The 15,423-nt window shown below is 37.8% G+C and overlaps 2 protein-coding genes across 3 annotated transcripts; both read right to left on the minus strand.

Annotated features, from left to right (window-relative positions):
• Positions 1 to 842: 842 nt before the first annotated feature.
• On the minus strand, positions 843 to 11,784 carry LOC111447277 (ubiquitin carboxyl-terminal hydrolase 25-like). 2 transcript variants are annotated; one of them, XM_023086337.1, is made up of 8 exons: positions 11,428 to 11,784; positions 10,854 to 11,319; positions 10,654 to 10,729; positions 10,443 to 10,535; positions 6,599 to 6,748; positions 5,805 to 6,517; positions 5,264 to 5,392; positions 843 to 1,732 (listed from the first exon to the last, which is right to left on the minus strand). In XM_023086337.1, the coding sequence occupies exons 1-8, from the start codon at positions 11,606 to 11,608 to the stop codon at positions 1,627 to 1,629; spliced, it is 1,914 nt and encodes a 637-aa protein (XP_022942105.1). In that variant the 5' UTR covers positions 11,609 to 11,784; the 3' UTR covers positions 843 to 1,626. The 2 variants fall into 2 exon arrangements, with proteins under 2 accessions (XP_022942105.1, XP_022942106.1); XM_023086338.1 differs by having other exon boundaries at positions 5,805 to 6,577; positions 6,662 to 6,748; positions 11,428 to 11,783.
• A 417-nt stretch (positions 11,785 to 12,201) lies between these two features.
• LOC111447599 (O-methyltransferase MdmC-like) lies at positions 12,202 to 15,346 on the minus strand. The gene is made up of 10 exons (XM_023086847.1): positions 15,070 to 15,346; positions 14,571 to 14,883; positions 14,442 to 14,495; positions 14,294 to 14,377; positions 14,069 to 14,194; positions 13,127 to 13,194; positions 12,812 to 12,881; positions 12,628 to 12,693; positions 12,475 to 12,552; positions 12,202 to 12,400 (listed from the first exon to the last, which is right to left on the minus strand). Exons 2-10 carry the CDS (start codon positions 14,865 to 14,867, stop codon positions 12,359 to 12,361), a joined length of 885 nt encoding a protein of 294 aa, XP_022942615.1. The 5' UTR covers positions 14,868 to 14,883; positions 15,070 to 15,346; the 3' UTR covers positions 12,202 to 12,358.
• Between the last annotated feature and the right edge of the window lie 77 nt (positions 15,347 to 15,423).

Genomic DNA, 15,423 nt, shown 5'->3' on the forward strand with positions numbered 1-15,423 from the left:
CGTCCTTGCTAGCACACCGCCCGATGTCTAATACATACGATTTTTAAGAGTCAATTTATCAAGAATGCTTCATTCCACAATCCAAACCTACTGCTAGCAGTTATTATTTACTCTAGCGTGTTATGTAGCATCATTGTCTGCTATTGAAAGATTTTCACACTTTATAAGAAATGTTTCGATATCTCTCCAACTAACGCGGTATCTCACATAAACCAACAAAAAAAAAACATTTTATACTAATATATTAGTTAACTAATTTTAAAAATTTTCAAATATATAAAAATGGAAAGTTGTCCATTGTTAAATATTTTGAAGTTCGATCAATTATTATGATAGATATTATAACCAATCTTCCCATCCATGTCCTAATCAAACGTGGCTGCTTACCCGTAATAAATTTAACGCTTAAACGAGGGAGGAAAAATCTTCGAGGCGTTGGAGCGACTACTTTTGCAATAAATTCCACAAAATCTAGGAGTGAAACAAATATTTTTTCACAAATTTACATAAAAATGTTGGAGATACCAAAATAATTTTGTGACAATATTATCAAACCATACCCATTTATGAAACTTTAGCGAATCACCAAAACTAAAATCTAACTTTCGAAAGTATAGGAATTATCCATAAGCAATATTGTATTCGTTTGGTTATCACGAGCTCTCAGATGATTTTTTAAAAAATAAACGGTTCGCATACATATATAAATACAATGAACAAATACATATACATACCTACTCAGACAACATGTTATAGAGTAATTTGGAGAAAAGAATAGAAGCATCAACCTGGTTGTATCAAATAATATCTTCAAGGCACGTCAAATTCAGACTTGCAAAATATTGAGTTTGCCACAGAACTCTGCATAAGCTCCACTATGGATGTATAAAACTTCACAGTAAAGTGAGAAGGCATTAAAAAAACCGAAAGAGATACATGGCAGTCAAACTGAAAATTAACAAATACCATCAAACCCTTTCTCTAAGCAGTGCCGCTCGAAATATTTCCAACTGTAGGGGGTGCAGCAGCAAGAGCAAACGGTGTCATTTTATCGCGCTGAGTCAGGTACAAGAATCAAATGTGGGGTGAAATAGATTGCTCAAAAACAGACTTACATGGTAAAATAAATGCCAACTCAATGAAACCATAGATATGTATCTCTCCCGCAGTCTGCCTATACTTCTTTTTTTTTTTTTTTTTTATTTATGATTGTAAACCAAAACTCCTACCAAAAAGGATATTATACAAAATCGAATAGAATTCCTGAACTTTCTTCTCTGCCATGACTGCTGCCAGTTGTGCAGCATCGCGGTATAAAGAAATTTCAATCATGCGCATTGGTGATCCCAGTTCTTCACAAGATTAATGGTAAATCCGCGGCAGGGGATTGAGGGCATTAAAGGACTAATTCCCAGCGATGCTAATGCTTGCTTGAACTGGACATATTCTTCTTATATCGCCACCAGGACATTCCATTCCCGTCAAAGGGGCCAGTTACAACAGAATGAATTTTGTTATATAGATTGTGACGGCATCTCTTAGTATATATGGATCTACATCAAGAATCTGCATAAGGTTTGTTTCTCAGCACAGCTACCGCATTCAAAGAGAAGAGACCCTTCTAGGTTACTTTTCTTGACTAAATACTTGAAGCTTTTTTATAAGGTCCTCTTTTAGAGCTTCTGGTATCCGTGAAATAAACTTTTGCTTGGCATCTGCAATCAGCAATTTCCTGCATTGCATGTGAGTTCACGTGTAATTACAATATAAAAGACGGGGAATTAAGAAAAGCTCCATGGTGAGTGGCTTTCATGCATATGATTGAAGTAAATGCAAAAAGAATAAAACACCCACCAAGAAGTTTGTGTTGAAGTTCCAACCATTCTATTATACCCAAAATACCAAGTCGAGGAGAGTATGTTTCATTTAGGTTCTGGAAAAAAAAAAAAAAAATTTTAAATCTTGGAGCACTCTCATGATAATGGCTCTAAGAAAGTTCCAACATTTTTTTTTTAAATTTTGAGGTAAAACCATTCTATCTTGGAGTTTGTTGGAGCTCAGGTGTTGTATCGCCCTTCCCGCCTCTTCTTCAGCGAAAGCAACCTCGACGGAGGCAGCTTGTTGTTGATCAATAGGACTCCAGTCAAGATCACGAGGAAATTCAAAGAGGACATTGTCCTTTTGTATACAAGGACATGTAAAAAGACACAATTTTTGAGATAATTTCATCTTTGTTTTCTAAACTTCTGCCTTGTGTCGATAGATTTCTATAATGGTACTCTTTCCTCTCTTTGTAGCCATGATATGATAGCCATGATATGATGGAAAATTTTGGAGTTTATGTCACCTTCCTCTAGCCATCGCCTTTAACGTTTGTCTCCAAGATTGTTCTTACTAAGTTCAGCTTTCATGAGCTATTGTGTGTGTATGTGTGTGTTGAACTGGTGTAATAGAGCCAGTTTCCTCCTTGTTCCATTTCTTTAAGACTTCTTTTAGTATTATAAATTTTGTTGATGAAACCGTGCCCCGTGCATCCACGAAGGAGCATATTCTTCCACCAATATTCCACCATAGTCAAAAATTCAGAATGGTTCAGCCATATTCTCAAAGCGGAAAGGCAAGGGGCCCCATTAGCAACCCATGGAAAGTAGAATGGGATAATGATCATGTAGATCTATTCCGTCTTTGCACACCAATGTTACTAAGTTTTCCAAGTAGGCTTTCTGTTGCTAGAAATCTGTCGATGAGTCAGGTGGGTGGAGATCTATTGTTTGACCAAGTATAGAGACCATTATCGAGGGGAAGGTCAATGAACTCAACTTCTCTTATGAAGTTGTTTCAGTGTCTCGTCTCTGGTGACTTTTCCATTGGACTTTTCATGTCCCCATCGAGAGATATTGAAATCACCAACAAAAAGCCAATTCTCTGCGTACAAGCAATATAGGTATGGTAATTCCTGCCAAAAGATAGGTTTTTCTTGATATCTATAAGGGTCAAAGATCCCTATTTGGCAGGTTTTTCTTGATCTCTATAAGGGTCAAAGATCCCTATTATCCAAAAAGTGTAACTATCGGCCAATGTAATATGTGTGGTTAAGGTGTATAGGTCTTTGGTGATTTCAAAACTGATCAGAGTTATAGGTCATTCCACATAATTAAGATCCCCCCTCCTCCCCCTCGATGTTATGACGACGCATCCAAAGTTGACCAACCAATAAGTCCAGCACTCCAGAGGGATTTAACCATCCAATGATCAACAAAATTCAATTTTGTTTCTGGAAGAATTACCATAGTTTTTGACGAGAGCTCTCCTTTGCGAATCTCCCAAGTCTTCAACATTCCAAAAGATATTAGCCACCCAATTGTGACTTACTCGATTTCTCATAATTGATGATTAAAAGGAGGCCAACAATCTCTCCATTCAATTTAGTCTATTTCTTGGCGGTTGTGGGCTTCTTTTTCACAGACAGAATAACCATGATGCACATGTGGTGTTCTTTTAGCCATGGTGCCAAGATTTGGAGGACCATTGTTCTTTCATTCTGCTCTTCCCGAAAAAGAGTGTCAAGCTCTATGTCCACAAGGATAATCTCTGGCGATGGGAGAGAGAGCTTGGGCCTACCCGCTGTAGGGGATGGCGGGGCTGTTGAGAGGGATTGAGGGCTAGAGGCATATTCATCATCAATTCTTTTTGGTGAGAGCCGACAGCGGAGAACTTTGTTCCTAGGATGAGGAAGGTTCTTTGGTTCTTTATGATGATAGCATGTTCTTATAGTGGTGTTGTCACAACTTGTGGGTTAGGGATAAGAAGTGGTATAATATATGGGGTCTCGAGATTGGTGAAATGCGGGGTGAGGGGCTGTTGGCCCCTGGTTTATGTGGGGAAACTATGAGTTTATGGGGCATGGCCAATGGGGAGGGTGCGGGAGTTGGGAATGATTGGGGGTTGACCTCTTTTTGTAGGAGTTGGCTTTGAAAGTAGGGGTAATACATGGTAGATGGGAGGTCTTGACCTTTTTAGGGCTTTGTGGTATGGCAACAGTCTCTGTCATGAGTAAATTTAGTGTTGAGTCATATTGTAATTGAGAAGCCCCTTTGGGTAATGTTTCTCAGTGGTTTGACCAATGGTATGGTCCAAGAATGCCTCCTGAAATATCTGTAATAACTTCGGTATCCTCTACAGTACATTTCCTTTGCGTGCTTGTTCAGTGCCTTGGAAACCAGTCATAACATCAACAAATAATTCTCCATTGAAGCAAGGGTCTATAATGAGACTTCTGCTAGTATGGAACCCCATGAGTTTTTCTTAATACAAATGGTGGCTTCGATTAGGTCCACACACACGCGATGAAGTTTTTTTAACGATCTCAATAAAACCTTCATAGGCATCTCTTATGTGTTTCAATGTCTCAACGATTGAGAGGTAGATTTTTAATTTTAATCTATCCTCCATGCGAGGGAACCTCTTGGTTGCTTAGGTGTTTCTTATTAGACCATTGTTCTATTTTCACTGCATAGTTTCCCACTTTTTGCCTGTCTTTTTTGTCACAAATTAATGAGACATGCTTCTTTGTCGTGCAACGGATGATCTGACTTGTTTTCCTTGTAAGGGCTTAGTTGGCAGAAATTATTGAGCAATAGATTGTATGCTCCTGTTCCTTTGGGATTTCTTTAGAGAAGTTGGTACAATTCTAGACTAGATTTTTGTTAAGGTTCTGTGTTTTGTAAGTCTTTTATTTTTCTTTTTCTTTTGAGATGATATTCAGACTAGACTTTTATTAAGGTCTATGGTTTGTAAGTCTTATTTTTCTTTTTCTATTGAGATGATATTCCATCTTTACTTCCTGTTTTATCATTTCCTTTCCTTTCTTTTTGCGTTCTTTCTGTTCAAAACAGAAGTTTGTATCGTTTAAACACGTCTGTATCTTGTTCCAAAAAAGGGTGTCCAACACCCAACAAGTGTTGGAGTGTCCAACTCTAACATGTTGTCCAAGGTGAAGCGCTCATGCTTTGTAGACTAAAAATAAAAGAAGTTCCCTTCTAAATTTATAGTCACTGATACAGATTATCAAGAAGGATTTCACAATCCAGGTTTGGGAAATTCCCAATATGCTAGTACACATCACAAGTTTTAGAACAGAATGGGTCAGCAAAAAACAATGACCGAGTTTCTGAAAGTGAGCATTAATTTAAAATAATAACTAATCAAAGCAACCAAGTAGACTTGAATTATGAAGTTATCTGTAGTAAAAAGTAATACGTACTTTAAATCGTTACTGCTTGGAGTGCTCCCCATTTCTCGTAAACACAATCTCTTCCTTGAACGCATGCAACTGAAGACCTCCTTTGACCAACCGCATGTTCTTAAAACTGAGAAAGTTTCTCTCTTGAGACTGAATATAGATATAAAAGGTGTCAGAGACCAGAAGTAACTTGATAAAAGTGTAGTATAAAACAGAAAACTGCAGCAGGACCTATTTGGCGACCACACTGTGTGAATCTAAACTAATATACACAAAGGGGTTGGCCAACGCTGCATCACATATATAACTTGTTTTAAGTGGTCGATAGTAACAACTAAGTGAATCTAAACCTTAACAAATAAGATCAATAGTTTTTTTATTATGGAAACCCAACTACACATGGTTTCCTGTTTGGCGACCACACTGTGTATATGGGTCAACAAGTCAAATCTAGTCAGGACAGAAGAAGATTCCCATTCATCTTAATCTACCAAAAATCATAAAATGAAACTATTAGACTATTGAAATCAATAGGGAAATATTTTAAAGGAAATTAACTTACTCTTCTGTCAGTTCTTCAACTCTTTTTCGAGACAGAGCATCCTGTTGAAACAAGATACAGAGGTCTGATTTTCTTTTTGCCATTTTGATCTCAGAGGAGCAGTTGACTGCATTATCCACTTCATCATGACCAGACCCATTTCCTGCAGTGAACTTGTTATTCATAGGATTACCATCACACTGATCGTATTTATCTTCTTTCATTGCCACACTCTCGCCATTACCATTACCATTCATTAACACAGATTTACGTTCCCTCTCAGTGACATCATCAGCAACTTCATTACTTTTCTTGCTATTTCCATTCCCAAGAAAAGATTTATGTCTCACACCATTTTCCAAATGCAACGAGTTTACATTTTCTTTCTCGTTCTCCTTGATGGATTGATCCTTCTCAAGAACTATCTTCCCGTTAATGGTGGAAGGAGCTCGTACAGAATTAGAATGTCCATTCATATAAGATTTTCCTCGCTGACTGAAAGTTGGTTTTTCTACCTTAGATAGACTTGAAAGTTCTTTCCGAGAAGATTGCTCGACATGGGATTTTGTCTGTGCTATTTTAGTTACCGCAGAAGGTTTTGAGATTTTGGATGCTTCAATGCCATTACCTTCATGAGATTTTACACCATTTGAACCAAGAGGTGCGTTTGCAGTTACTGGCCTTTGGTTCGTACGAGAGAAAAAGAGAATATACACCTTCTCTGACAAGACCTCCTGCAGAGTTGAAACTGTAACAAATGAGTCGTTGCAGCAATACCACCTACCCGATGCATCCTGCTAAAAATTACAGAAAACCTTGTAAGGATCTGATCTTGTTTTAAATTTAGTAGGCTTTATATGAACATGGTCCACATAGACCTTGATATATGCATAATAGTGCCCAGATTCTGCAGAAAGGCCTGAATGCACTATGGTACCAAAGAGCTTGTACTCTGGACGTGGATCCTGCAACATGATTTAATAAATGAATAAATATCACAAAAGAGAATTATAAAAAGCCTCCCCTAAAACAGAGACTACTAAATGGGAATTGCAACGTGTAGCATGAATGAAGCATGCAAAGAGAAATAAAGCAAGCATTTAAGGACATACAGCAAAAAAAAAATCAACGATATCACAGTAGAAGACAGATGTACAAAGATACATATGGTTTACATGCCAATCAAAGCTGTACAAGACAGAAGTTATGGCCTTCTAGATTCAAACTCTTTTCATTTATGTATATATATACATGTTCGATCTTTAAAAGGCTAAAGGCGCCCTCGAGGCTTTTCAGCTTAAAGGGGCAAAGGGTGAGCCTTGAGACAGAATGAGGCATAGAACCCAGTTTTAATTAATAACATTATGCAAATCCTAAATTTGTATGATCAAGTATGGCTAAACATAATAGTTATATAAAAGTATAAAAAGATCACCCTAGTCAATTGCCACTTGAACAAAAGTTCTGAAAGGATATCTTTAAGATGGATAAGATCAACTAATTCTTAAACTTTTTTCCTTAAATGTTTTTTAAGCCTAGTAGTATGTCTTCAAATTGTTACAACTCAAACCTTTATATCTTTTTTATGCATAGGGCAAATTAATACTATTTTTCTAATCACTACACAAAGCTGGAGACTCTAAGCCTCTTATGGTCTAAAGAAAGCATAAAACTTGAGGCTAAGAGTTAGAGTCTTGTCTCGAGGTGAGGCTCAAGGCATAAGCCTCAAAATCCTTCTAAAACATTGTACGTTTTCAACTGACTAACAAGAACATTGAACCAAACTATGAGGATTCCTTCTTCCTCTAGCTATGGCTAATCAAATTATTCCTTATATTCAACCTCCGGTAATGTTGAGCATGAGTTAAAATTGCTTCCATTTACTTTTTGTATTCCCTACACTCTAGTTTGTATTCTTAGAAACTTTGTTGGATAATGAGTTGTGTCAAAGTGTCAATTGACTCGATGTTTATATTTTTAGTGAAGTAATATTGGTTTTATTGCTAAAATTTACATGTTTTGGCTATTAAAAAGTATTAAATACATTTATATAAACATATATTCTAAAAGAAAAGTATTGAGTGTCCTGCTTTTCTAAAAACTGACATAATTGTGTTACGCCATCTTCGTATCTATGTCCTTTGTTAATATCAGTATTTCTTAGTTACAAATATGCCAACACGTACAGTCCTATTCTGGATTACACTTGCCTTATTAATACCCCCACAGAACAGGATTCCATAAGAACATGCTAACCTTTCCTTAAGTTTTTTGCTCCCAAATAATCTTTGGGATATTGGTCACAAATACTGATCTTGAAATGGGCAAATGAGAAAATAATTATTTGCTACTAAATTTCTTCCCCAACACAGCAGACGCTGACACACTAAAAGGGTAGCAAGTTCCACACCCTTTTATCCCTTTGGTCCATTCCCTAAATTGCCTTCAATAGAGCTATCACGTCTTCAATAAACTGCTCCAAGAGATCTTTTGCAAAATTTGATTAGAATCAAATTTTAATTGACCATTTCTGAAATCTAAGTCCCACATTCCTTGTTATTCACTCCAGCAATTTCATACAGCAAAATTTTTCAAATGATTCCTCAGTATAGACTAAATAGCACATAGGTTCTTTAAAGGCTAGATTGCTGTCTAAATGATAGTCCTAGAATCTTCGATCTTGTATAACTCTCATCTCCAATTTTTTTGGCCTCAACATAAAAAGAAATTTAAGCAGAAGTTGACCTACCTAAAAGAAACAAGCAAACACAATATGTTGTATTGCTCATGCAAAGACCAATTCCAAATAAAAGTACGATGATATTGCAAGAGTCATGGTGAAACCTTCGTTTTCATAGATTACTTTACAAGTGTATTGTTTCTTTCCCTGTATGCAACAAGTCTTTTCAAATCACTTTCCAATTAATAAATTGTTTTGTTACAGAACTAAGACATTCAACAAGTCTGTTAAATTTTAGGGTCCCTTATGGAGGACTTGACAGAAGAAATTAGACAATGATCCACGGTTTGATATAACCAATCACCCACAAGCAGATGGCCATAGTGAGGTCACTAATTGCATTTCAGGAAGGCTGACTTGGTGCATGAGGATCCGTACTGAGGATTCCCACACTTAGAAGTTGGGGCTTAGAAGATATCTTTTTGACAGAGATCTTGAGGTGAGCTGCCTTCACGGATATATTGGACTTAATTTAAAGAGGTCAAGCTCGTGATAAATTGTTTGGAATTTGGATCCAGGGGGTGGCTTCTCTGCTAAATCTACCTTCTTCCACTTGGCTAGCTCAAAGGCCAGACTAAAGTACCCTGTGGCAAAGAAAATTTTGGTTTTAAAATGCCTAATAAAGTGAAATTCCTTCTTTGGTTTTATTCAACAGAAGTTTGAACACTGCCAACATTGCCGATAAACTTCAACAGAAATTCCACCATTGGTTCATTTCCCCCTCAGTCTGCTGCTTGTGCAAAAAAATGAAGACACGCTCATATCACATTTCTCTCCATTGTCTGGTTGCTAGAATGAGCTGGGCTTATCTGCAGACTGCAGAAAGAGTTTGAGTTGGAATTCTGTCTCTCTGAGAAGGTGGACAGTCTCCCTGAATCCTTTGGAGGGGCTTGTTTGAAAGACATAGCTAGGGTGCTGTGGAGCTGGTATACACGCCTTTGTGGTTGTTATGGAGGAAAAGAAACAGCAGGATTATGAAGATGAGGAAGTCATTATGGGTTACTACTGACGCAATTTACAGCATACATCTTCATGGTGGTGGCACCAACCACTGAACATTCTTTTGTAATTGCAGTTTGTTAGCCATTATCATCAATTGTTTTGTAATTGCAGTTTGTTAGCCATTATCATCAATTGGAGTTTTGAGGTTAGTTTTCAGGGAGGGGGTATCCTCTACCCCAGTCTTAGGCTGTTCTCTTTTTTCTTTTTTTTTTTTTTTTTTTTTTTCTTTTCAGGTGAGTGATGCCACTGATCAATATAGGAGTGCGCGCAGGCGTCTTAAAACCACATAGGAGTGTCTCGGGGCATCTAGGAGTCTATACATATCATGAATAGTTACTTCACACATTTTATTTTGATGGCAATTCTTCTTCTTAATTGCTAACATTTTTCAGTAATTTCCTCTTGTCAATCTCTTTTTTAAATGTTTTTGTCCACTAGCTTAGCCCTTGATTTTGAGTCTCAAATTTTGGGTTGTGGCAATTCATGTCAAGCAACATATTACATCCTTCGACATATCATATAGTTGACATATCGTATCCTTCCACGTACTATATCATAACATGTAATATACTCACCTTAATTTCCTTAAATAAGAATCAAAACATTTGGGTTCCTTTCTTGAGAAATGAAATTAGGAAATAGATAAAAAAAGATAGTATAGGGAGAAGTTTTATGTTTAAGGTAGTAAAAGTGGCCGGGAGTAGTGTGGAAGAAGAAGCGAAGACGAAAGGGTTTGAAGAAGGAACAAATTTTGTATAAGAAATTGAAGCAACTGTCCTTACTTTTACTTTATTATGTTACATGATTGGGAANATATATATATATATATAGCGCAAGAAAAAATTTCAACTAATAACAAACAAGACAATCAGCTGCTTCGATTGATTCAGATGGGGAATCTGATGTTAGACACGTACCTGACTTCCTTTGCACATAAAATTTGAAAGTTGTAAACTCTCCTCATACGCAATGGCCTTGTCAATCTTACCACCAAATATGCCTTCAAATCTCTGCCAAACCCATCCAAGAACAACCCTTTACATGAAAGCAGCAACACTACGAACTGAACAAACAACAGTGAATTGAACAGGGGAAAGAAACAAGAAACCAAAGGTTAGGACAGAAAACCTTCAATTGGACGACAAGAGTATTCGGTGCTTGAAGTATAGACATCTGCTTCCTCGCCACCACCAACTTCTTACAACTACAAAGGAAATATAATCTCCACAAGTCAGACCCGAGCAAAAGAAAATTCCAAAACCAGAGGAGAAAGACGATAGATATATATATATATATATATATATATATAGGACATAATAAAAGCTTACTTGTCACACTTGTACTTATTACTGCCATCTAAAACTTCCAGTTGAAAGAACTTCTGCAATGCCTCTTTAAGAGAACTACTATGCAAAACATCAAGACTAATATCCATTATCTCATCAACCTTATTGGAGTCGTTTCCACAAGATAAACACTTCACCTGGCTCTGCAAGGCACCCCCGAATATCTCCTTCACCACCGTGGAGCTTCCACTCGCACCTCCACCAGTTCGACGCAGCTTCTTCAAGCGGAGGCAGGTGTTGTGGCAAGCGTCGATGACATAACGAAGGAACTCGTGGGCGTCCTCCTGGCGGCCCAAGCGAAAGTGCTCGGCGAAGATCCTGAGACAGTTCTGGATCTTGAGAGGCGAGTCCAAGGTGAGATCCAAGCTCAAAGACCTCACTATACGCCTTTCCAGAATACAAAACGGACATTCACGCTTTCTCTCCGCGTTGGAGGAAGCAGAATCGCCTGAAACGAAAAAAGAAAAACGAAGCGCACAAACACAGACACAGGACAATAATTAGGGCTGAAAACGGAATCAAATTGAAAGGGAAAAAAACGAAGGAAAATTCATACATAGAGAGGAGTGCTGGTTTCGAAGGCAGAAATTGGCAAGGGGAGGGGTGTAAGTGAGGCACTGAAGGACGCTGTTGAGGTAGCAGGTATTGCCTAGGTTTCTGAGACCGAGAGGGGGGCCATTTCGCCGCTTCTGACTCAGTAAACTCGGTTGCCAACTCATTTGCAATTGCAAGGCCATTAACGACCTTCTTCTTCCTGGCTAGGTTTGTGCAGAGCATTAGAAGCCGCCGGACCTCTACTCCCCGAGTGTCGCCGCCGGCACCAACACCAACGAAATCGCATAGCTTTTTTCTTCTTTTCCCTCCCTTTGTTTCTTCTACCGCCTTTTCCCCCCTTTCCCTCCAACCCAAATAAAAGAGGACAAATCGTTGAAATTAGTTCGTCTTACCTTACGCGGTTTATTCATTCATTTATTTATTTATTTATTTACTTATTTATTTTTAACAATCATTTTACTCCTCTCTAAAAATTATATTTATAATATTGCAAAAATTAAAAAAAAAATAAACAAATAAAACGATTTTTTTCTTACATTATATAATATTTATTTACATAAATTTAAACTTTTAATTATCTAACACATATTTAACTTTAAATTACATTCTTAGTTTATATAAACGTGGAGCTAAGAGATTTAATATTGAGCTAAATTTCCGTTATCAAATAAAATTAAAATTACTACTAACCATATTGTATTATATAGCTCGATGATTATGCATCAATGATTGAAGTTTTTTTTTTTTTTTTTTTTTGGATTTTCCTAAGTAGATATGATCATACCACATGGCATTATATTCCAATATTCCAACGTCCTATAGAAATACATTCACAAAAGAAAAAAAAATATATATTTATCCACAAAAGTAAACTCAAATTCACTTATGCACTGTTTTGCTAATGCTACGCCCTCAAGTTCAGCAGGCACCATTCATCTCTTCTGGCAAATTGTCATGCCATCGCCAATGGGTACCTAAATAAACCAAGTTTAGTACCATCATCATAGTTCAAGGAGGCTAGCAGAGGGAAGATAGATCAAATGCTCACTATACTAATCCCGACTCGATCGTCTTCCATTATCCTTTTGTTCAATCTCCTAATGCTATCAGTCTGCTTGTCATTTACCTGCTCAAAGACCACGATCATCAGTTAACTACGCTAAAATGGAGACAATGTCACGAGATGTCGAGGCTAACGCACCGTTGGGTCAGCTACTTTTCCATACCAAAGGACATTATCAATCACAATTATACCTCCAACTCTCACCTGAATGAAGGCGGTGAAGAACTTACTTAAACATCATGGACTGAAAAGATAGGCTATCTGATAAAACCATTAGACATAAACAGATTTTTTAGCAGAAGCTAATTGTTTTTCGTCTCACCAGTTGCAGTAGCAGTTCGAAGTACTCCTCGTTCATCCTCTTCTCGGCATCGATGAACGCAAAATCATAACTATACGTGCACAAAAATATGTTATCGATTCAATCTTTGTAAAAAGGCCATCGGAGGAAGTAAAATCACAGAAGTTTAAAGCTCACCCTTTTAACTTTGATGTCATGTTAAATCGCCAAGAAGGTAAAAGAGAGAACATAATGGGATAGTTATAACAAAATCTAAAAGAAGTATTATAAGATCATTCCATCAACCAACGAAACAAGTTTTTGAATCAAAACATGATATAACATAAAACACTTCACCTGCCAGCTTCACCATTTGCGATAAGTGATTTGAGTGTATCTGCTGCAAGCCCATGTCTCACATCCACCTACTTCCAGAAATTGTCCAAAACCATGTTTTGATCATCAGAAACATGTTATAGCTTAAAATTATGAACATAAATACACGAAATTGATCGATCTTTGTATACCCATAAGTGGGTATACTGTATGGCTGGTCTAAAATTTGAGGAATCTGATTAAATGAATGGCCTTTCTCAAATCTCCCGGTTAATTAATTAGAGTATCAGACCAACCTCACCGCTAGTCGATAATGTCTTCTTTGGGTTTTCCCTTTCGGGCTTCCCCTCAAGGTTTTTAAAATACGTCTGTTAGGGAGAGGTCTTCACACCTTTAAAAAGAATGTTTTATTCTCCTTTCCAATCGACGTGGGATCTCACAATCCACCCCTCTTCGGGGCTCAGCATCATCGCTGGCACACCGCCCGGTGTCCACCTCTTTCAGGACTCAGCGTCCTCACTGGCGCACCACCCGGTGTTTAGCTCTAATATCATTTGTAACAGCTCAAGCCCACCGTCAGCAGATATTATCCTCTTTGGGCTTTCCCCTCAAGGTTTTTAAAACGTATCTGCTATGGAGAGATTTTCACACCCTTATAAAGAATGTTCGTTTGTTCCCCTCTCCAATCAACGTGGTATCTCACGATATCAGTTTTGGTTATACAATGCTGTAAGTAAAAAGGAAATATACTAGCTAGAGCTAACCAAAAATTTGGCTACAAACGGTTTACAGTTCAAATAGAATACATTGGTTGCAAAATCATGTAGGAGCTATTTACAATATGAAAGTTGCAGATTATCAGCAGAAAAATAGGAAGATAGTATTTCTCAAAAGATTCATGTCACCGTTCATAATCGTTTGATAAAAGAAGAACCAGAGAACATCAAATGAAGAAGTACTTACCTTGTGAGAAACACCAGCAAGTTCAAAATATTTTCTAGCAACATCGAGATATATGGCATCCCTTTCACAGGCAACTAAGCGCCCTGATTCTGGAAGGACTAACGCTACGGCCAGAGATGAATATCCCTAAATGAATATAGAAAACTATGGTTAGCCCTAAAGTAATAGCACTCTTCAAAACAAAACCTTGTTATTAAGCAGTAAGAATGGGAGGAAGGGGCTTACAGTGTAAACACCCACTTCGATGCACCGCTTTGCACCGAGAATTTGAACAAGCATTGCAAGAAGTTGTGCTTGATCAGGCGATACCTAGAACACAAGTTCATCACATTCAAGCGTACATTTGAAAACGGTAAATGAACGAAAATGTTACCTGCATTTTGCTACCACGCAATGAGGCGGTCTCCTCACGAAGTTGCCCCAAGATCTAAATCAACGAATTCAATTACAATCAGACAGATCATAAAGTACTTAAACATATAGATGAGCAACAACATTGTACCTCAGGCTCTCGAACATTGGAGAGGATATACTCATAAAGCCGTGAGTCAACACTAATGAACTCTTTATTGCTAAATTTCCCATTTGAATTGGCGGAACGAACCCTTTCCAGCTGCCTCTTCTTGCTGCTGGAATCATCCAAGTTCAAATGACAACGAACACGCCTGCAAGCCATAGCGCTTTTGATAGTTCCAAAGCTGGCAATTGCAGCCACTGGGGGCATAGATGATAGCTTCATAAGCAGATTCCTTTGTGGGTATGACAAAAAACGCAGCCCCATATTGCTGCTTGACATCATCAAAGAACGATATGCACTGCAGGGTGGAGCAGAAACCCAATAGTATACTAACTTTATAGCTCGACAAATTAGATACTCTCTTGGGAATTTCTACAAACAGCTGGTGGGCATGCGGAGATGACGCGAAGCCATGCGAGAGAATGTTAAAGCTTTGCAGATTAAACGAAGAGGGAAGACATCAAAACGCAGAAAGAAAACGTACCTGTTGAGAAGGAACCAGTTGAAAACTCGCACTGAACGGCGGCCCGGTGGGAAGAAGGCTCGCAGCTACAGATATAGCCACTAGAGGTTCACACGGCGTCGTTTGATTAAACTTTGGCAAGTCATTAGATTCATCGCCATTAGTCTCCTTATCTGTTCCAGCTCCGATAAGATTCGGAGCTCGTTTGTTGCATCTTGCTCTGGTTCTGATCTACAAAAAAAAAACGAAGAATCACAAGGTTTCCCTCAATCAACCAATTACAATATGATAGAACGAGCCAAAATGTAACGCTAGTGTCGACCCTACGTAGATATTGTCCTCTTTTGACTTTTTTTTTTTTTTTTTTTTTTCCTC

Source organism: Cucurbita moschata, unplaced genomic scaffold (assembly GCF_002738365.1).
Source record: "Cucurbita moschata cultivar Rifu unplaced genomic scaffold, Cmos_1.0 Cmo_Scf00009, whole genome shotgun sequence".
NCBI lineage: Eukaryota > Viridiplantae > Streptophyta > Magnoliopsida > Cucurbitales > Cucurbitaceae > Cucurbita > Cucurbita moschata.

Excerpts from the sequence above, each read along its gene's own strand:
- LOC111447277 (XM_023086337.1), bottom strand. The coding sequence starts at position 11,608 with ATGGCCTTGCAATTGCAAATGAGTTGGCAACCGAGTTTACTGAGTCAG. Across the intron at positions 11,320-11,427 it reads AAACCAGCACTCCTCTCTAT|GCGATTCTGCTTCCTCCAAC; the intron begins GTATGAATTTTC and ends TTTTCGTTTCAG. Across the intron at positions 1,733-5,263 it reads CCAAGCAGTAACGATTTAAA|GAAATTGCTGATTGCAGATG; the intron begins GTACGTATTACT and ends CATGCAATGCAG.
- LOC111447599 (XM_023086847.1), bottom strand. The coding sequence starts at position 14,867 with ATGATGTCAAGCAGCAATATGGGGCTGCGTTTTTTGTCATACCCACAA. Across the intron at positions 14,378-14,441 it reads TGCGTGGTAGCAAAATGCAG|GTATCGCCTGATCAAGCACA; the intron begins GTAACATTTTCG and ends CTTGTGTTCTAG. Across the intron at positions 14,195-14,293 it reads TCGAAGTGGGTGTTTACACT|GGATATTCATCTCTGGCCGT; the intron begins GTAAGCCCCTTC and ends ATATTCATTTAG.